The 20297-nt window shown below is 50.2% G+C and overlaps 2 protein-coding genes across 4 annotated transcripts; one reads left to right on the top strand and one right to left on the bottom strand.

Annotated features, from left to right (window-relative positions):
* Window positions 1-78: 78 nt before the first annotated feature.
* Qpctl (glutaminyl-peptide cyclotransferase like) lies at window positions 79-13743 on the bottom strand. 3 transcript variants are annotated; one of them, XM_052760510.1, is made up of 7 exons: window positions 13468-13741; window positions 12858-13001; window positions 11474-11755; window positions 6746-6898; window positions 6537-6636; window positions 4935-5051; window positions 79-775 (listed from the first exon to the last, which is right to left on the bottom strand). In XM_052760510.1, the coding sequence occupies exons 1-7, from the start codon at window positions 13738-13740 to the stop codon at window positions 201-203; spliced, it is 1644 nt and encodes a 547-aa protein (XP_052616470.1). In that variant the 5' UTR covers window position 13741; the 3' UTR covers window positions 79-200. The 3 variants fall into 3 exon arrangements, with proteins under 3 accessions (XP_052616470.1, XP_052616471.1, XP_052616473.1); XM_052760513.1 differs by lacking the exon at window positions 79-775 and adding an exon at window positions 2776-3874 and having other exon boundaries at window positions 13468-13728; XM_052760511.1 differs by lacking the exon at window positions 12858-13001 and having other exon boundaries at window positions 13468-13743.
* A 528-nt stretch (window positions 13744-14271) lies between these two features.
* On the top strand, window positions 14272-17260 carry Snrpd2 (small nuclear ribonucleoprotein D2 polypeptide). Its single transcript, XM_052760515.1, has 3 exons — window positions 14272-14400; window positions 15845-16024; window positions 16995-17260. Coding segments are annotated over exons 1-3 (357 nt in total). The 5' UTR covers window positions 14272-14398; the 3' UTR covers window positions 17170-17260.
* Window positions 17261-20297: the final 3037 nt, after the last annotated feature.

Genomic DNA, 20297 nt, shown 5'->3' on the forward strand with positions numbered 1-20297 from the left:
TGCAAGTGTAGAGACCCCTCTTTAAGCTCTTGTCACTGACTCCCCAGTAAAGCTGTGAAGCCCCTTGCCTCCCTCAGAGGGCAAGGACAGTGGGTCTGAAATTCTAGGTAATTCTTCCTTCCACTTGGGGTACTCAGTGAGGCATTCGGGTCTCCGCCCCCCCTCCCCCACAAGCCACAAGGTTCTTTAGAATCTTTTGGTTAACTGGGACCTTGATTTTTAGGCAGTTTGGTCCAAGATTTTTTTTTTTTTAATTTATTTTTGTTTTTTGAGACAGGGTTTCTCTGTGTAGCCCTGGCTATCCTAGAACTTACTCTGTAGACCAGGCTGGCCTCAAACTCACAGAGATCCACCTGCCTCTGCCTCCTGAGTGCTGGGATTAAAGGCGTGCGCAACCACCGCCCAGCAATCCAAGATTTTGTTTGGGTTTTTTCCTCTTTTGGGGTGTTTTGTTTTGTTTTCTCATTCATTGTGGTTCTGGAAGCTTCTAGTGTGTGGCAACTGACCAATTTTGAATTGGTCCTTTCTATAAAATCAATATTTATAAAGCAGGGCCAGACTGGTCTGTGTGATGTTAAGGGAAGGGATTTGGTAACAGAAGAGACCCACAGTCTGTGCTTGGCAGGGTGGGGTGGGAAAGGAGGAGAAGGGGCCCTGCTTCTTTCAGGAGTCCAGCATCGTCGGGTGAGTTTGGGGCCCTCGGGTCGCCGTTGTGTGGTGCTTCGGCAGTGGTCCTCATTGCTGTGGTCTGTGACTGCAGGAATTCCTGCTGTCCCTGTGGTGCAGGAAGGGAAGTCCCTTCATGGTGGAGCTGCTACACATGCTGTGAGTACCCTCAGTCCATCAGAACTTCCCAGCCCCTCGTTTTTTATAGACAGACACACTGGGGATGGGACCCAAGTTAAAACCATAAGGTTCTTTCATTCTCAGTATCATTTTGTGCATGTGTGTGTGCTGTGTGGGTGGTAGTTGTGGAGTATTTGTTTAATGATGCAAAGATGTGTTGCATTCTTTTATGTTGCATTTGTTTAACTTTGTGAAGCTATGCTACTGTGCCTGTCTTAAACACCTGATTGGTCTAATAAAGAACTAAATGGCCAATAGCTATGCAGGAGAGGGACAGGCGGGGCTGCCAGGCAGAGAGAATAAATAGAAGGAGAAAAAGAATGAGAGAGGGTGAGGAGAGGACACCATTGGCCAGCCATACAAACAGCCACGGAGTAAGAAGGAAAGAAAGGTATATAGAATAGAGAAAGATAATAGCCCAGAGGCAAAACATAAAAGAAGAGAATCAGGTTAATTTAATAAAAGCTGGCTAGAAACAAGCCAAGCTAAGGAGGGGCATTCATAAGTAATAAGTCTCTGTGTATTTATTTGGGAGCTGGTGGCAGCCCCCCAAAGAGTTCTTTATTAGACCAAGCAGGTGTTTTAGAAAGGCAAAGAAACACAGTTTCACTGAGTTAAACAAATGCAGCATAAAAGAATGCATCAGGGCTGGAGAGATAGCTCAGAGGTTAAGAGCACTGACTGCTCTTCCAGAGGTCCTGAGTTCAATTCCCAGCAACCACATGGTGGCCCACAACCATCTGTAACGAGATCTGGTGCCCTCTTCTGGCCTGCAGGCATACATGCTGTATACATAATAAATAAATCTTTAAAAAAAAAAAAAAAAAAAAAAAAAAAAGAATGCATCAAACAAATATTCCACAGCATAAACAGATCTTAATATTCATAACAAGTGGTGCAGGTGCACACAGGGCACAGCACACATGTGCAGGTCTCTCCTCCCACTGTGGGCTCCAGGGATCGAGCTGAGGTCATCAGGCTTCCGCAGCAAGTGCTTCTACCCACTGAAGCCTTTTCACAGGCCCATACGATTCATTTCACAGAACCTTATACATATAATCTGATGGTGAATTTTTTGTGCGTTTGTGTGTGTGTGTGTGTGTGTTGCTGAGGATGGAACCCAAGACCACATATGCTAGGCAAATGCTTTACCACTGAGCCACACCCCAGCCCCTCACTGGGGGACTCTAGGCAGATGCTGTAGGTAACTAAGCTGCATTCTCAGCTCATTTTGAGATAGGGTCTCACTAAATTGTCCAGCTTTGCATTTATTCTCCACCAGGTGGGGCTTGAGCTAGGTGAGCTGGGATTAATGGACCTAGTCATCACACCTGGCTCTTACTTTATACCCTGAGTTATGGTTCAGGTTCCCATGAAATCTGCAGTTCACCGGGAAAGCCAGTGGACCCCTCATTAACACTCCCTCTCACTGAGATGAAGGGCGGCTTCTCACACGTGCTCAGCAAGGGCTAGCTGACTGAGCCGCCTCTCAACCTGGTTCCACCACCCGCCTTCTCCTCAGGTACAACCGCTAAGCAACTCCACACTCACCAAGCTGGCCTCAATGATAAGGGGCTCCGAACTCAGTTAATGAGGAGGTTCCCACAAATGTTTGTTCCTTTTTTGTTTTTTGAGACAGGGTTTCTCTGTGTATCAGGCTGGCCTTAAACTCAGAGGTCCGCCTGCCTCTCTGCTTTCTGAGTGCTGGGATTAAAGAATTCCACAAGCCAGTCGGTGGTGGCGCACGCCTTTAGTTCCAGCATTTGGGAGGCAGAGGCAGGTGGCTCTCTGTGAGTTCCAGACAGCCAGGGCTGTTACACAGAAGAACCCCATCTCAAAAAACCACAAAAAAAACAAAAAAGGATTCCACGATACCCACTCTGTTACTATTCTGCCCCTCCCATTGGTCCTGGTTCAGTGGGTTTGGGGTGGATCTTAGAAGGCTGTTTATTTACATGGACTTATGAAACAACCCCTGGCTGGCTATGTCGAGGTAGAAACCAGTTCATCCAGCACTCAGGACTGGGTAGGAGGATTGGGAGTTTGTGGCCAACATGAACTGCACAGTTCCAGGAAAGTCAGAGCTATACAGTTAGGCCTTGTCGAAAAAGAAAGAAATAGTGCTGGGTGTGGTGACTTGTGCTTTTAATCCCAGCGGAGGTGGAGTCAGCTGGATCTCTTGTCCCTTCATGGCAAGCTTGCTCTACAAAAGGAAATGGTGGTCTGGGGTTGCTGGGTCCAGGGACGCGTAGTCTGTTCAGTCCATTCCCACTCTCAAACCTAGTATTTCCCAAAGTATCTTCTGAGGCAGCTTCATTTGAGGTACTTCTCATAAAGGGGTTCCACTTTGAGAACCACTTCGTTCTCTCTAACCTGCAAGATCTCACCTTTTGAGTGCACAAACTCATTTAATGTCGTTTCCCAGTGGGAACTGTGGCCTTCGCTTCCCCTTAACCCCTGAGCCAAGCAGAAGGTGGAGCATCGAGCTGATCTCTGTCCTGAGTTCTGAACCCATGCCCACGTGGGAGTCAGAACTGGGTCCATGCAGCAGCAAGGCTGCTATTCTGACAAATAAACTGACATAAAACATTAGCCACAGAGGATTCATTTGGTTGGTAGTGCTGGTTCAGGTACCAGCCCATGACACATCATTTGGTCCCTGGGAACTTCCAGACCAGTCCGTTTACTTCAGGACAGAAGCCAAAAATATTCTTTTGGCTCTCTCATACCCTCAGTGTTCCTGGCATGTCCTTGAAGTGCAGTGGCTTGAGATGGTTGTAGCATACGGTCTGAGGTGAGCCTGGCCACCCTGCACTGGCTCAAGATGCCCCTGCCATGTCCCCAGCTGAGTGTAAGATCCTTCTAAGGTATTGGTCTGCAGGCTAGAGTCCCAGGTACTCAGCCAGGAACACGGCAAGGATGCGGCTCAGGTTGTGCACGGTGGGCGGGTGGAGGTTGGCCTCAGTGTCAGCAGGTGTGTGCCACACAGCAGGGAAGGGCGTGGCGATGAGGTGGAGCACCGGGACCCCTGGAGGGGACAGGAGATTCGGCCACCAGCTGCAACCCACCCCTGCTACAGAGCACCCCCTCAACCCACAGCCACAGAAGATAGTCAGTGCTAGCACTTACATAACCTCTCAACCCACGACCTTGGGCATGCTAAGCAAGTGCTCTACCCCTGAATTACATGCCCAAGCCTTGAAGAATGATTCTAAGTGTGAGAGGGTACATATTGTTTAAGAAAAGTAATTAGAGCTGGGTGTGGTAATGCACGCCTTTAATCCTAGCACTTGGGAGGCGGAGGCAGGCAGATCTCTGAGTTTGAGGTCATCCTGGGTCTACAAAGTGAATTCCAGGACAGTCAGAGCTACATAGTGAGACCCTGTCTTTATCTCTTTTTTGTTTGTTTGGGGGTTTTGTTGTTGTTGCTTTAATTATTTATTTGTATGTTAAGGGCATTGGTGATTTACCTGCATGTATGTCTGTGTGAGGGTGTTGGAACCCTTGAACTGGAGTTACAGACAGTTGTGAGCTACCACATGGGTGCTGGGAATTAAACCTGGATCCTCTGGAAGAGCAGCCAGTGCTCTTAACCATTGAGCCATCTTTCCAGCCCTTTTTTGTTTTTTGAGACAGGACTTCTCTGTATGTAACCCTGGCTGTCCTGGAGCTAGTTCTGTAGGTCAGGCTGGCCTTGAAACTCATGGAGATCCTCCTGCCTCTGTTTCCTGAGTGCTGGGATTAAAGGCGTGTGCCACCACTGCCCAGTGAACCTGTACTCTTAACTCTTACATTGGGATCCTGCTCTTTGAATGTTTCCCTGTGTAACCACAGAGACAGGCAGACTATCTGTGACACCTACTTCCTCACCTGCCCGTGGAAGCACTCCCTGAGGAACCAGTGAGGAAATGGACCAGTGCTTGCCTGGCATGCAAGAGGCAGTGTTGTTGGCTCGCTGGGCATGCATTTGCATTTCTGATGCCCTCCATTCTCCCCACTTGACAGATGGAGAAATCAAGACTGAGCACTTGCCAGCAGCCCCTAGCCCTGGGGAAGAGGCTTCCTTGTACTATTGCCCCAGCAAGTACCTCTGCGGAGGAAGGGGATGTGGTCATCTTCCACGGAGCTGGGGGGCTCCCCAGGTTGGAAGTACATCACTTCCTGTGGGTGAGACTGCAGTAGGTTCAGACGGTGAAGGCGCTTCTCTGGAGAGGCAAGATTGTAGAGCAAAATCAGTCAGCAGTCAGAGGTATCACCCCAAAACAATATATACATGTGTGTACCATGTGCATGCAGTGCCTGGGAGGCCAAAGGGCATCAGATCCCCTAGAACTGGAGTTACAGTTGGGAGCTGCCACATGGGTGCTGGGACTCAAACCCAGGTCCTCTGGAAGAGCACCCTGCTGTTCACTGGTGAGCCGTCTCTCCAGCACCATGGTTTGTTGTTGTTTTTAATGGCAAGCTTCCTATTCCTAGTCTCATTTAATCCTTCTCTGTCGAGAAGGTGGATGCCCTATTTCTCTATTATTCGTCTGTGTGTGATGCGGTTGTGTGCATGTGGAGGTCAGAGGACAGCTCTGTGGAGTCAGTTTTCCCCCGCCTTTACGTGGGTTCTGGGAATTGACTCTGGCTGCCAGGCTTTTGAGGCAAGCACCTTTACCTACTGAGCCATGTCGCTGGCCTCACTGTTCCTAATTTTTAAATTTAACTATGTATTTATTATGACAGTTTTTAGAGACGGGCTCTCGTGTAGCTGCAGGCTGGCCTTAAACTCTGTGTGTGGCCGAGGATGGCTGAACCCTGATCCTCCTGCCCTACAACTATCTCCCAAGTGCTGAGATTACAGGCATGTACCACCCATGTAGGCTGATAGTTATTTTGAGCTAAGGTCTTGCTTCATAGCCCAGACGTGCCTAGAATTCACAATCCTCTTGCCTCAGACTTCCAAGTGCTGGGATACAGGTGAACACCACCAGGCAGCTTACTCTAGCATGGAACTCACTATGTAGCCCAGGATAGCCTTGAACTTGTGATCTTGCCTCAACTTCCTGAGTGTTGAGATTTCAGGCATGCACCACTGTGATGACCAGTTCACAACTATGCTCTGTTAGCATTATCACCATGCCTATTTTACATATAAGAAATAGAGGCTTGCCGGGCGGTGGTGGCGCACGCCTTTAATCCCAGCACTCGGGAGGCAGAGCCAGGCGGATCTCTGTGAGTTCGAGGCCAGCCTGGTCTCCAAAGTGAGTTCCAGGAAAGGCGCAAAGCTACACAGAGAAACCCTGTCTCGAAAAACCAAAAAAAAAAAAAAAAGAAATAGAGGCTTAACTGGGTGCTAATGGTATTCGCCTTTAATCCCAGCACTCAGGAGGAGGAGGTAGGCAGATCTCTGAGTTCAAGGCCAGCCAGGGCTACACAGAGAAACCCTGTCTTGAAAAACCACAAAAACAAAACAAAAAGAAATAGAAGATTAGAGAGAGGAAGTGTCTTGCGCAGGCAGACCCAGGGTTTGAAACTAGGCCAGTCTCACAGTCTCAGACAAGAGACTGTCACAGTCGCTACGCCAACCTTCCTAGGGTCAGTTTGTTTCTGTCCTAGTTTCTTAGCCCAGGGGTGGAGAGAGAAGGCAGATGAGCACACAGAGGTCAGGTGACTGACCTACCCTGGCCTTGGCCTACCCTCCTTACCGATGCTCCTCAGTCGTTGGAACCAGCGCGCTGTGCGGGGGAAGTGACTGAAGAAGATTGGACTGGGTGCTCCCAGAAGGTCAAGAAGGACAAAGAGCTCCTGAGGAAGGAGTCCAGGGCTGGAGGCTGCTGAGTCCGTCCGATGTACTGACCCTACCCTCCTTCCCCCTCCCTGCCTCTGCTCCAGAGCCCAGAAGAATGGATCTTACAATAGCCTGGATCCGAGTGGGGCCGGGGCTGTGCGGTATAGACTCCATGATTTTAGCTAAGTGCCGGGAGCCATAAAGGGAGTCCCTTGGTCCCCATTCCTTCAGCGCCTCCTCCCCATCCAAGAAGAGCAGCTGCAGGGTCACCGGTGCTGCCTGTGGAAACAAGCAACCAAATCAGCACCAATCCTTGGCATGGGCCCACCCACATGCCCTGCCTCTGCACAGCTGATGGGACAAACCAAGTGTTCTTGTTCATGTGATGTGACAGAAGTCACAGGGTGAGCCAAGAGGGTTCAGATCATGCTTTAGGCGGTTGTTAGATACGGTAACTTTGTTTTGTTTTGAGATAAAGTCTAGTGCAGCCCAAGCTGGCCTGAAGCTCCCAGCCTTCTTGATTCCCTACCTGGGGTTGCAGGTGTGCAGCATAATGCCCATTTTTATTTCTTTTCCCCTTTTTTGTGCTCTGGGGGATGGCTTTAGGGAGGCCCATTTGCTCGACACGCACTGTAGACTGAGCTACCCTTTTTTTTTTTTTTTGAGACAGGGTTTCTCTGTGTAGCTTTGGAGCCTTTCTTGGAACTCACGCTGTAGCTCAGGCTGGCCTCCAACTCACAGAGATCCGCCTGGCTCTGCTTCCCGAGTGCTGGGATTAAAGGCGTGCGCCACCACCACCTGGCTTGAGCTACACCCTTTTGAGACAGGGTTTCACCAAATTGCCCAGACTACCCTTGAGTTCACTGTGTAGCCCAGGCTACCCTTGAGCTCACTGTGTAGCCCAGGCTACCCTTGAGCTGTGTAGCCCTGGCTGGCCTTGAACTTCTGCTCCTCAGACCTCCATGTCTGGAGGAGCTGGAATTACAGGCCTGTGCCACCAGAGTTGGCTCAATTTCTTCATCTATGAATGGGGTTAATAGTTCTGTTCACAGGATCACATTTGAATCCAGGTCTGTAAGAACTGAATGAACCAGCTCTTGGTGTTATTACTTAAGCCCAGTTGGGCAACAGACAGACAGACAGACCCAACCAAAAGGGAATAACTGTACAATGAAACATGATTGGGATTGGGACAAATGCTCCCAAGATCTAGTTTCTGAGGGCACGGGACGCTGGCTGAAGGGTGATCTGGCCTACAGTGGCCACTGATTCTATTAGATAGGGATGTTTGCACCGGGGGTGAGTTGATACGAGTTGGGAACAACAAAGAAGGAACAGTGTTCCCAGGCAAGGGGGCAGCCTGGAGCAGAGCTGGGGTCCGGGGGGTTTGACAGGTAGCAGAAGAGTCTGCAAGATCCACAGATTTCAGGCTTTGTTATATTCCAGGAGCACTACGGAGCCAGAGAAGGGCTTGAGGGGGAGAGAAACATAATGAAATGTGTGTTTTCATTCATCCCAGAGTCTACTGCGGTCCCATTTTATTCTGACTCAGGGAGACGTAACAGGAAGGAGAAGAAGCCGGGTCTGTACGGTCATGGAAAGTAGTACTGTGATTAGAGAAAATGAGTTGTCAGTGCCATAAGGAGCGGGCAGTGCCAGGAAGGTATTTGAGGGTGGTTGGAAAGGTTTCCTTGCAAAAAAAAAAAAAAAGACTGTTGGAGAGCCATGGGGTGGCGGGGGGCATATCTCAGAAAAAAAACATAATCTGTGCAGAGCAAAGAGCAAATGCTAATGAGGTGAAAATGAAGCCTGTGGATTGGAGGGGCACAGATAGGGGCGTGGCTAGAGTGCAGCCATGACTGGGACAGCTAGACTGTTAACAGAGTGCATCTCATGGGCTCCCCTCAGGACTCTGGCTTATGCTTAGAATGGAATGGGGGCCATGGGAAAGTTTCTGGACACAGGAGGGCAGGAGCTGCCATTTAGGATGTAGAAAGATCCCTGTGGGAAGCTGGGGGTGTAGCTCAATTGATAGGGCTTACTGAGCATCCATCAAGACCTGGGTTCAGTCTTCAGAACAGCATAAACAAGACATGGCAGTGCAATGTCTTAGTTAGGGTTTCTATTGCTGTGAAGAGACACCATGACCACAGCAACTCTTACTAACGAGAACATTTAATTTAGGCTGGCTTACAGTTCAGAGGTTAGGTCCATTATTGTCATGGTGAGAAACCATGGTGGCATGCAGGCAGACATAGTGCTGGAGAAGGAGCTGAGAGTTCTACATCTTGATGGCAGGCAGCAGAAGTAACTGTGTGTCACATTGGGCAGATCCTAAGTATAGCAAACCTCAAAGCCCACCTCCACAGTGACACTCTTCCTCCAACAAGGCCACACGCACTCCAACAAAGCCACACCTCCTAATGGTGCCACTCCTTTTGGGGGCCATTTTCTTTCAAACCATCACATTCCACTCCTTGGCCCCCATAGGCTTGTAGCCATATCATATTGCAAAAATGCATTCAGCCCAATTTCAAAAGTCCCCATAGTCTGTAACAGTCTCCAACTTAATTAAAAGTCCAAAGTTCAAAGTCGCTTCTGAGACTTCGTGCAATCTCTTAACTGTAACCCCCTGCAAAATCAAAAAGCAGCTCACATACTTCCAACATATAATAGCAAAGGATATATGTTATCATTCCAAAACATAGGGAAGGGAGCATAGTGAGGAAATATTAGACCAAAGCAAGACCAAAAACCAGCTGGGCAAACTCCAAACTCTGCATCTCCATGTCTGATGTCAAATGCTCTTCCAATCTCCAGCTCCTTTCAGCTTTATTGACTGCAACACACTCCTTCCTCTTAGGCTGGTTCCACTCCCTCTTAGCAGCTCTCCTTGGCAGGTATCCCACAGCTCTGGCATCTCTAACATATTGGGGTCTCCAAGGCAATCCAGGTTTCACCTTCACAGCTTCACACAATGGCGTCTCTGGGCCTCCATGCCGGGACACCCCTGACACATGCCTGGCCTCCGCAGCTTTCCTTAGTCTTAGAGGAAGGTTCCATAACACCTTTCTTCTATCCTTGACTCTAAACTAAAGCTGGAACCATGTGACTGAAGCTGCCAAGTTCTGCTGCTTGTTTGGGCCTGGAATATGGCCGCCTTGCTCAATTATATCCTCACCAGCTTTCTGTTTTCAATGGTTTCCTTCACTGTCTAAGCTTGGCTGTCCTGAAACTTGCTCTGTAAACCAGGCTGGACACAAACTCAGAGATCAGCTTGCCTCTGTCCCCAGTGTGCTGGGATTAAAGACATATATATACCACCATGCCTGGACCTAAAGCTGTTCTTAATTCTTTTTTACAAGTTGGAAACTTAGCTGGGTGGCATCTTCCCCTGAGGTCACCACTCCCTTTAATCTATTTCTTAATCTGTTTATCTCCTTGAACACAGAATTTAGCTCCATCCCACTTCTGGTGCCCCCTTTTCTCCTCAGTCTGTACATTTTGTATTTTTCCTTGCTCAGCTTGCTCTTCATCATTATAAATCTTCATAAGAGTTAACATAAGCCAGGCAGTGATGGCCCACACCTTTAATGCCAGCACTTGGGAGGCAGAGCCAGGCAGATCTCTGTGAGTTCAAGGCCAGCCTGGGCTACAGAGCGAGATCCAGGAAAGGCTCTAAAACTACACAGAGAAACCCTGTCTCGAAAAATCAAAAAGAAAACAAAAAACAAACAAATAAACAAAACACAGAGTTAACATGAGTAACCACATGACAGAATCTATACTAGTCTGTTTTGAGATGTCCTCTGCCAAGGGAATTAATCCAAAACTCTTCATTTCAGCCTCAGACTCACTCTTTGGACAAGGGCAAAAAGTAGCCACATTCTTCATCAAAATATCACAAGAACAATCTGTAGACACATATTAATATTCTTCTCCTCTGAAGCCTCTTGAGCCAGGCTCGCACAGTTCATCAGATCAGCTCAGCCCCACTGTCCCCCACATTCCTGCTAGCATGGCCCATTAAGCAGTACTTAGAGCATTCCACTGCTTTCCTGACTCAAACTCCCCAAAACATGATCAGACCTACCACAGCAATACCCCAGTCCTGGTACCCCAGGCAGGGAATATGGTGGCTTGAAAGAAATTGCCCCCCATGGGGAGTGGAGGTGTGGCTTTGTTGGGGTGGGTATGGCCTTGTTGGAGGAAGTGTGTTACTGTGGGGTGGGCTTCGAGGTCTCCTATGCTCAAGCTACACTCAGTATGGGACACAGTTCACTTCCTGTTGCCTGCGGATCAAGATGTAGAACTCTCAGCTCCTTCTCCAGCACCTGTCTACCCGCATGCCACCATGTCACCCGCCATGACGATAAGGGACTGACCCTCTGAAACTGTAGGCCAGCCCCAATTAAATGTTTTCCTTTATAAGAGTTGCCATGGTCATGGTGTCTCTTCACAGCCATAGAAACCCTAACTGAGGCATGCATGTATGGCTATAATGCCAGCTCTCAGGAGATGGAGGCAAGAGGGTCAGAAATTCAAGTTCATTCTTGAGTTTGATGCTAGTGTGGCCTACATGAGACCTGGCTGGAGAGAAAAAAAAAATCCTTGTGTCTCAGTGCATAGAGCATACGTTGGAAAACAAAGAGGACAGTGGAGGTTGGAGAAGACAAAGGTGGGGTATGTGGCGTGTACCTGCCACCCCACTGCTTGGAAAGGTGATGCAGAAGAAGGGCTGAGTTCAAGGCCAGCTTGGGCTACACTCTGGTGAAACCCTATTTCAAAAAAGAAAAGAATGACAGAAGCAAGAGAGGATGTGGGCAGTGACAGTCCACCTTCCCCAACTCTCACCTGCTTCTTGAATCTGCTCAGCATCACATCAAAGGCCTGGACCAGCTCCAGAAGCAGGGCACAGGGTACAGCCGAATCTGTGGCCCCCACAAAAGGGGGTGACCCAGGAGGGAAGAACTTGGAGTCATAATGGCAGGCGAGGGTGAGGTGACGGGCAGCTCCTGGGTCAAGCGTGGCCACCACGTTCCCGAAGTCCAGTGGCCCCAGGGGTGTTGAAGCTGTGAAAGGGTCCAGTTCCACGTGCCAGCCTGCTGACAGGGACCGCAGCGTGGCCTCCAGGAACTAGTGGCAAGAGAGAGGCAGGAGGGTGGACAGGGACTGGGGAGGAGGTGGGGAGAAGGGTCTTGTGACTGGAGCCACGCAGAGCAGTCTGGGTGCCCAGAGAGTCCCACTTTTGCTTTTGCTGATGAACAACTGTGTGCCAGATGTGGGTAACCACACCTATCTTGATAGCAACAAGACTTCAGGCTAATGTTTATGTTGAGACAGACTCTCACTATGTAGTCCAGGCTAGCCTCCAACTTGCTGTGTAGCTGAGGCTGTCCTAGAACCCCAGGTCATGCTTCTGCTTCCTGAAAGGATTATAGACCCAGGCCACCACCACCATACCCAGCCATGGACAGTTCTCTCTCTCTGTCTCTCTCTGTCTCTCTGTCTCTCTCTCTCTCTGTCTCTCTCTCTCTCTCTCTGTCTCTCTCTCTCCATGGTGCTGAGAGCTGACCCAGGATTTCCCGCATGCTGTTGACACAGCCACAGCCCCACACTGGTGGATACTAGGCAAGTCTTCTACCATTGAGCCACACGCCCAATCTCACATTGGCGGATTCTATGCAAGTGCTCTCCTGTTGAGACAAGCTCTGACTTCCTCTTAAAAAGCTCTCACTATGTGCCAAGCCTGTTCTACAATCCCTATGAAGTTAACAATGTCAGTGAATGTCCCCATTTTGCAGATGAGAAAATTGAGTCCCAGAGAGGTTAAGAAAACTAGTCCAACTAAGGTGGATCCTAAATGCAGTGTCTAAATGGCAACAAAGCAATGCTACACCACCCATTCTGAAGCCAACCTTGTAGTCTAACCTCAAGTAGCTGTGGGAATTTGGACAAAATGTAATAACTCCCCTGGGCCTCAATTTCTCCATCATATTGATTTCAATCTCACCAGACAATACATTGCTGTGCCTAATGCATAGAAGCTCTCGGCAGGGGTTGTATAGTTTGGGATTTCTGCACACCGTGAGAATCTAGAGTCTGGTTCTCACACACACACACCCCCCCCATCAGAGCCCAGTCTGCCTCCTGGCTGTTCCTGGATCTTAGACGCCTGCGTTCCATTTCCTGACAGGCTGGGGAAAGGAGTTTAGGGATTGGAAATAAGACCCTTTACCTTTCTCACTTGGACATTGCCAGGACTACCTGGGGGTCGCACAATCAGCAGGGGACGCAGGAAAGTCCCCCAGAGACGCTGCGGATCCAGCTGCCCTACCACCCTCCGCAGCTTGGCTTCTGGAAGGCTTCCAATCAGCGGGGCCTTGGTTGGGAAATGGGATGGGGAGAAGAAAAATGAAGACAACCCCATTCCCACCCTCTCCTGGGCGCCGTTGCCCCCCTAGGAGCCCTGACTCTTCTGGGTGATGCGTCAAAGACTTGGAGGATATATCCTAGATTGGGAGAAAGTCTTTAAAGCAAATCGGGTCCATCCTACTTGCAGTCCTGACGGGGAAATCGAAAACCGGGTGATAGAGATTCTTTTAAATAGATGGCTTGGGGGTAGAACTCAAGTCTACCAGTGTTGCTGTGCTGACCCTTCATGCTCAGAAAGGGCTATTACAAAACAAGCCGGAAGCCTTATTCTGTTGGGAAGGGGCATGCGCTCAAATGATGGAAAAAGAGATGGCACCTGAGACAAGGGCCATACGATACAGCCACGTTAACCTGAGAGTCTATACGAAAGGAAATGAAGGAATGACAGTGCCCGGGCCCCAGCCAGGCCTCACCCGCAGATCCCGGCTCCGTGACAGCTCTTCAAATCCCGGGTGCCAGCCGTACCAGACGACATAGAAAGCCAAGCCCAGGGCCAGCACCAACAGTAGCAGAGGCAGGAGCCGCACTCGCGGCAGCAGGCGGCGCTTGGAAAGTGAAGGCGGTTGCATGAAGCCCCGATCCCCGAGCCGCTGCCGGGGCCGCCCGCGGCTCCCGGATCGCATGGCAGCTTTGCCCTGAAACCAGTCCCTGGACTGTGGTTTGAGTTTAGGCCAAGATCCGCCCATGGTGGATTCAAAAAACAAGGAGAGTGGCTGCTTCGTCCCCCAAATGACTGCGATTGGCTCTCCTAAACGTCGTACAACCCAAAAGGCAGCGCGGAAAACTTAGGGCCCGCCCCCCCGGAAGCGGATCAGCCAATGACTTGCGTCTGACTGTGTGAAACCGCTTTCGCCGGCGTGGAGCCACGCCCCTCATCATGTCGCTCAAGAAACACATCTAGGAACCGTCGCTCCAGGACAAAGGGGCGGCACCAACCCCTAAAGCAAGGAGTCGATTGGCTTGCCCGAAACCACGCCCCTTAGGAAAAGCGTGTCTGCGGGTGTTTGGAAACGGTATTGCGTTCCCTTCTTCCACTTAGACTGTTGGACAGGGAGTAATTCAAGTCAGGCCCCCTTTTATTTTCCCCTCCTAGTCGTGAGCAGAGACCCCCCCTATTGTGATCCTCAATGGCCTCGAATCCTCCCCCGAGGCATTTTCAACGGCAGCACCCAGCGGATGGGTCACTATGGCAACATGGCACGCCCACACCCTCTGGTGTGGGTTGCGCAGGCGCTGACGGAAGTGAGCCGCAGGAGGGCGGAAGTCCCGCCCTCCCCTCGCTCGACTCCGGAGGCCAGAGCAACGCGGTGGAGGCGGGCGTGATCTGCGAGCGAAACCTCCACCATGTGAGGCCGGGCTGGGCTTTGGCGGGGTCACGAAGGTGGAGGGGGTCAGTTTAGCAGATTAACGGTTGAAATGGGGTGTTCGTAGCTGGGGGGGCAGAGTTCTTCAAGCGAAAGTAGTGTGTTTGAGCCCGGGCGTGGGGCCTTGGAAGGATCATGAGTTCCGGAGGGGACGGCTTTATTCCCTAATGGGCTTAGGACCCTCCTAGGTACGGAGTCTTGTGAAAATGAACTGTAAGAGGAAAGCTGAGCCCGGTGGTACATGCCTAGAATCCCAGGCCTCGAGAGGCTGAGGCAGGAGGATCGCTAGTTCGTGGCACGGTTCATAGCGAGACAGTTTCCAAAAATAACAGTAGTTTTAAATGGGAGTGGTATAATGGATAAAGAATAAAAATAGTGAAGGGCTCTAGGGGAAAAAAATAATAAGGAGAGACTTAACCAGGATAAATTAGAGAACAGGTATGTGGCTTTTCGACCTAATTAGAGACTGTTAGAGTAGCAAGCTACTGCGGTGGTTTGGTGTGTTGATTCATTGAGCAGATATTACATAGACTGCTTATAAGTTAAGACACATGGTGACTAAAAGGTCCTTGCCCCCAAGAGGGGTGAAAAATCTCACTGGGACTTGTAAAAGGAATGGGGTAGGGAGGCCATAGAGTAATGAATGGGTATATACAGTGTGTTAGATGATCAAGAGTCGGAATGAAGGCATTGAGTAGACAGCACAAAAGAACACACTGAAGGTGAAATCCTTGGGCTGGAGTTATAGCTCTGTGGACAGAGTCCTTGGCTACCATGGGTACTGAGTTCAGTCCTCAGCGCCACACAAACTGGGCATGGTGGCACATGCCGTTAATCCCAGCACTCTAGAGGCAGAGACAGACAGTTTGAGCCCCAGGCCAGCCAGGGTTCCATAGTTAGATGTTGTGGGGGTGGGGCACCAGGAGAGAGATGATGGAAGTTTAGGCCATGGGTAGAAACGGCCAGGTTTTACATACATTGTAGAGGTAGATGACAAGACGTGAGGGTAGACTTGCTGTAAGATGTTAGAGGAGAATCCAATGCCAGGAATGATGGTGAACCCTTGTAATCCCAGAACTTGGGAGGTGGTGCAGGAGAATTGAGAATTGAAGGTCATCCTTAGTTACATAGCAAGTTCACGGCCAGCCTGAGCTACATGAGATCCTGTCCCCAAACAGAAATCAATTAAACAGTAGAGTTTTAGCTTAGAGAACCCACCGAATGGAGTTGCCATCAATGAAGTGGGTGGAAGAGGTGTGGTGGTTAGATGAGCTGGAGCGGACTAAATTGGAAGTGTCTCTCCTACCTCCAGAAAAGACTGAGCAGGGAGGGTGTTTGGGGGCCAGGTTGAGGAGACACCGGCCAGGGACTTTGACCACTCACACTTCCAACCTGAGCCTATCTCACCCATGGGTTCTCTATTCAGGAGTCTCCTCAATAAACCCAAGAGTGAGATGACCCCAGAGGAGCTGCAGAAGCGAGAGGAGGAGGAGTTCAACACGGGCCCCCTCTCGGTGCTCACACAGTCCGTCAAGAACAACACACAGGTGCTCATTAACTGTCGCAACAACAAGAAGCTCCTGGGGCGAGTGAAGGCCTTTGACAGGTGGGTGCTGTCGGGGAGGGCGGGCTCTGAGGGGCCTGAAGGAGAGATTATACCAGAAGCATCATGGCAGTGAGCTGGACATGGTGACAAACACCTTTAATCTCAGCGTCACCACGAGTTAGAGGCCAGCCTCAGAAAATCAAAACAAATTTAAAAAATCAGAAAGTGGGGGTGGGGTGCCATTTTTTTTTTTTTTTATGTGTGTGTTATTTGAGACAGGGTTTCTCTGTGTGGCCTTGGCTATCCTGGAACTCACTCTGTAGACCAGGCTGGCCTCGAACTCACAGAGATCCACCTGCTTCTGCCTCCCGAGTGCTGGGATTAAAGTGTGCACCACCACTGCCCAGCTTAAATTTGTCTTTCTTACGTGTATATCTCATGTGCTAGGATTACAGGCATGAAATACACCATCTTGCCTGGTTCATCTTTTAGTTAAGGTCGTGCCTTCTATAAGGAGTTGTCTTATGATGTAGTCATACATGTCCATCATTATACACATTCGCTGTCCCCAAGCAAGCATTTCTGGAAGGAACTGATCCAACTGTAAACACATGGCCACCTGGCGCCATGAGGACAGGACAGTGTGGCACTGGCGTGCACGTGTTGGGAGCCATGCCTAACCCCAGCACCCTGGGACCCTCTGGGTTTGGAGGGAGAGGGGTTCTCTCCTGCTGTTTCCCCAAGTACTTAGAGGCGATGGCAGAAGTGAAGCCATTTTGATTGCCTTTACTCTGCCAGGATCATGCTTCAGAAATACTGCATTCCTTCACCAGTCCTCAGTCAGCCCTGTGAATAGATAACTCCATTTCGGAGAAGGGGAAAACTGAGGCACAGAATGGGCTGAGATGGTACTAGAGCTTCACCCTTTCTCCATGCCTGCTGCTAGGGGGATCACCCAGTGCCAGGCAGAGGTGGGCACTCAGAATGCCCCCTCTCACTCCATCCTTCTCCCCAACCCCTGCCCCACCAGGCACTGCAACATGGTGCTGGAGAATGTGAAAGAGATGTGGACTGAGGTCCCCAAGAGCGGCAAGGGTAAGAAGAAGTCCAAGCCTGTCAACAAGGACCGCTACATCTCCAAGATGTTCCTGCGCGGGGATTCGGTCATTGTGGTGCTGCGGAACCCGCTCATCGCCGGCAAGTAGAGTAGAGGCCTCTTCCCTCTATGAGAGCCTGCTCCCTGCCCTGCCGAGCCTTGCCCAATGGGATGGAAATAAAACCCTGTGTTTTTTTGTTGTTTTGTTTCCAATGGTCTTATCTGCCCTTGGATCTTGTGAACAGAGTGGACTGTGGGAGAGGGAGACAGAGTCGGGTTATCATGGGCTGGGCACTAGGACAGGACCTGTGAATAGGTGAAGCACATCTGCCCCGTCTGTGAAGAAGACAGTTGAGACAGAAATGACCTTAATTTATCTTTGGTGTGTTGTGGGCAGAGGGATTCTCTGGCAAATTTGTGGGGAGGTACAGGTGGGAAAAGGCAGTCTGTTCATTGTAAGAAGATAATGGAAGGACCCTGCCTTGTTCAGGACTGTACACAGGGCCCTCTGTCCCACCCATGGCTGTTTTCTGTCTCTGTATCTCCAGGTAATTCCAAATACAAGGTAGATGCAGGAGATCATAGGCCTGAGGTCGGGATAGCTTCCCTCTTTAAAATATACATGAAATGTGTAGGTGTGTTGCCTGTACATGTCTGTTCCTGGTGCCCTCAAGCCAGAAAAGGGGGCTTGGATCCCCTGGAAGTAGAGTTGCAGATGGTGGTGAGCAGCCATGTGGGTGCTGGGAACCAAACCTAGGCTCTCTACACGAGCAGCGGGTGATCTTGACTGCTTGGCCACCTCTCCAGCCACCTCGCTGTCGTCTTGATCTATGAAGCCCTGTGCAGAGCGGGGAAGCCTGTAGGAGAGAAGGCCTGTGGTTTTTGGTCAGTAAAGGCGTGTATTCCCTGAGTGACTGCCAGAAAGAACAGTATGGACTCTAAGCTATCTCTCTTTTGTTCTCTTGTGGTACTGGGGACTGAACCTAAGGTCTCACATGCTTAGCAGGCTCTCCACCATGAGCTACATCCTCAGCCCTCCAGAATTAGGCTGTCAGCCAGCACACTCCAGCATCCTGTCTCCACCCCATGCTGTGGGTAGGTGCTGCAGACTTGAACTCAAGTCCTCGTGCTTATACAGGTGCTCTTAACCACTGAGCCATCTCCCTAATTCTTCTATTCATTCCTTGTTTTGAGACAGGGACCGTCTCAGGAAGTTTCCCAGGCTGGCCTTGAATTTGCAATCTTCCTGCCTTAGTCTTCCAAGCAGCTCGTATAACAGGCCTATATCACCAGGGCTACAGACCTTGTTCAGGTGCGACCATGAGATTCAGGAAGGGCGTTGACTTGCCCCAAAGTCACCCAACTAGAAAATAATGCGGCTACATCAAGATGGCAGCTGGGGCTGGTGAGATGACTCGGTGGCTACTGAGTTTAGTGCCCAGCGCCCACATCTGGCAACTGCTTGTAACTACAGGGGGTTGTTACAAGGGGATCCAACACCCTTTCTGACTTCCTTTGGGCACCTGCACACAAATACACATAGATTAAAAATAGATTTTTATGTTGGGTGTGATGGCACATGCCTTTAATCCCAGCACGGGGGAGGTACAGGCAGCCTGGTCTACATAGTGAGTTCCAGGACACCCAGAGCTACACAGAGAAACCCTATCCAAACAAAACAAAAGAGATCTTTATGGCCTATCATGGTGGTGCATGTGTTTAATCCCAGCACTCAGGGAAGCAGTGGCAGAGACCTCTCTGCAAGTTTAAGGCCAGCTTGGTCTACATAGTGAGTTCCAAGACAACCAGGGCTACAGGCTAAGACCCTGTTTCCAAAAACAAACAACAAAACAGCCTAATGAACAATACAATAAACTAAAAGGAAGGCAGGCATGGTGGTGCGTGCCTGTGATCCCACAGCTTGAGAAGCTGAGGCAGGAGGTGAGCCAGGCATAGTGAGACCATCTCCACAAGAAAAGGCTCTGTTGGAAGTGCATTCAGAAAGGAGCTAGCCTGGGCTCCCCCTCCACCTCCTCCCACTTGATGGGCTGCCATGGTGCTGTGGCCAGTGAAGGCGGCTCCTGGTCGCCCATGCTCCTCTAGGCTCTCTCTAGGGCTGAGAAACAGGGCCATCAAGGAGAGCTCCGCCCCAGGAGCACCGCTCGGCTCCCTGCTTAGCTCCTTCCAGTTTGCTCTGAGAACCCGGGATTGCAGCCTCCAGACCCGCAAAAGGTACTTCGTGTCTCAGCTGGCCTTCCTGTGGGGTCCCCCACCAGCACCACTGCAACCCTCCGCCTCACAGGGGAAGTGGGCCACGGTGCCAGGGGAGGAAGACAGACAGCCCCTCTGTGTGGTGACCTAAAGAGCAGCAGAGGGAGCTGGGTATGGCTGCTGGACCGTTACACCTGTATGTTCTTGTCGTTCAGGACTACATTGAGAGACCCTGTCTTAAAAAAAAAACAAATAGCCGGGCGGTGGTGGCGCACGCCTTTAATCCCAGCACTCGGGAGGCAGAGCCAGGCGGATCTCTGTGAGTTCGAGGCCAGCCTGGGCTACCAAGTGAGTCCCAGGAAAAGGCGCAAAGCTACACAGAGAAACCCTGTCTCAAAAAACCAAAAAAAAAAAAAAAAAAAAAAAAAACAAATAATAAATTTTAAGCCATGCAGCCAAGCTGGTGGGCAGTCTCAGTGTACACAGCTGCCCTGAAGCCTTGAGGTCTCAGGCTTGGGCTCCAGTCCTGCTCTGTCGCCCTGAGCACTACTTAGCAGACACGGAAACTGTTTACCTCCCTCTCACACAGCAAAGGTTGCAGTCCTGGGCATCTGCTGCCCAGATGGTGCTTCTATCTAGCTTTTATTAATTACATGTGGTGGGAGTGTGTGTGCATGTTCACATGTGTATGGATACGTTTGCACATGTATGTATGGAGTTCAGACATGTAAGAATCTATACGTGTGTGCATGTTCACATATGAATGGCTACATGTGCACACATTTGTATGTATGGAGATCAGACAGATGTAAGGATCTATACATGTGTGTGCATGTTCACATATGAATGGCTACATGTGCACACATTTGTATGTATGGAGGCCCAGACTCACATGGGAAGCCCCCTCAATCATTCTCCCAAGTATGTGGTGCTAGGAATTGGAGCCGTGGTCCTCAGAATTGCACGCCCAGCACTTTGCCCACAGAGCCGTCTCCCCTGGCCCCTTGTGGTTTTGATAGGGTCTTG

Source organism: Peromyscus californicus, unplaced genomic scaffold, assembly GCF_007827085.1.
Source record: "Peromyscus californicus insignis strain IS unplaced genomic scaffold, ASM782708v3 Scaffold_4__1_contigs__length_199733344, whole genome shotgun sequence".
Lineage (NCBI taxonomy): Eukaryota > Metazoa > Chordata > Mammalia > Rodentia > Cricetidae > Peromyscus > Peromyscus californicus.

What these genes read in the sequence shown, in the direction of transcription:
- Qpctl (XM_052760510.1), bottom strand. Translation starts at nt 13,740, where the DNA reads ATGGGCGGATCTTGGCCTAAACTCAAACCACAGTCCAGGGACTGGTTT. An exon ending in TGAGCAGATTCAAGAAGCAG is followed by an intron (nt 6,899 to 11,473) that starts GTGAGAGTTGGG and finishes TTGTTTCCACAG; the next exon opens with GCAGCACCGGTGACCCTGCA. An exon ending in CATCCCCTTCCTCCGCAGAG is followed by an intron (nt 776 to 4,934) that starts GTACTTGCTGGG and finishes CCTGCACCACAG; the next exon opens with GGACAGCAGGAATTCCTGCA.
- Snrpd2 (XM_052760515.1), top strand. An exon ending in CGAGTGAAGGCCTTTGACAG is followed by an intron (nt 16,025 to 16,994) that starts GTGGGTGCTGTC and finishes CTGCCCCACCAG; the next exon opens with GCACTGCAACATGGTGCTGG.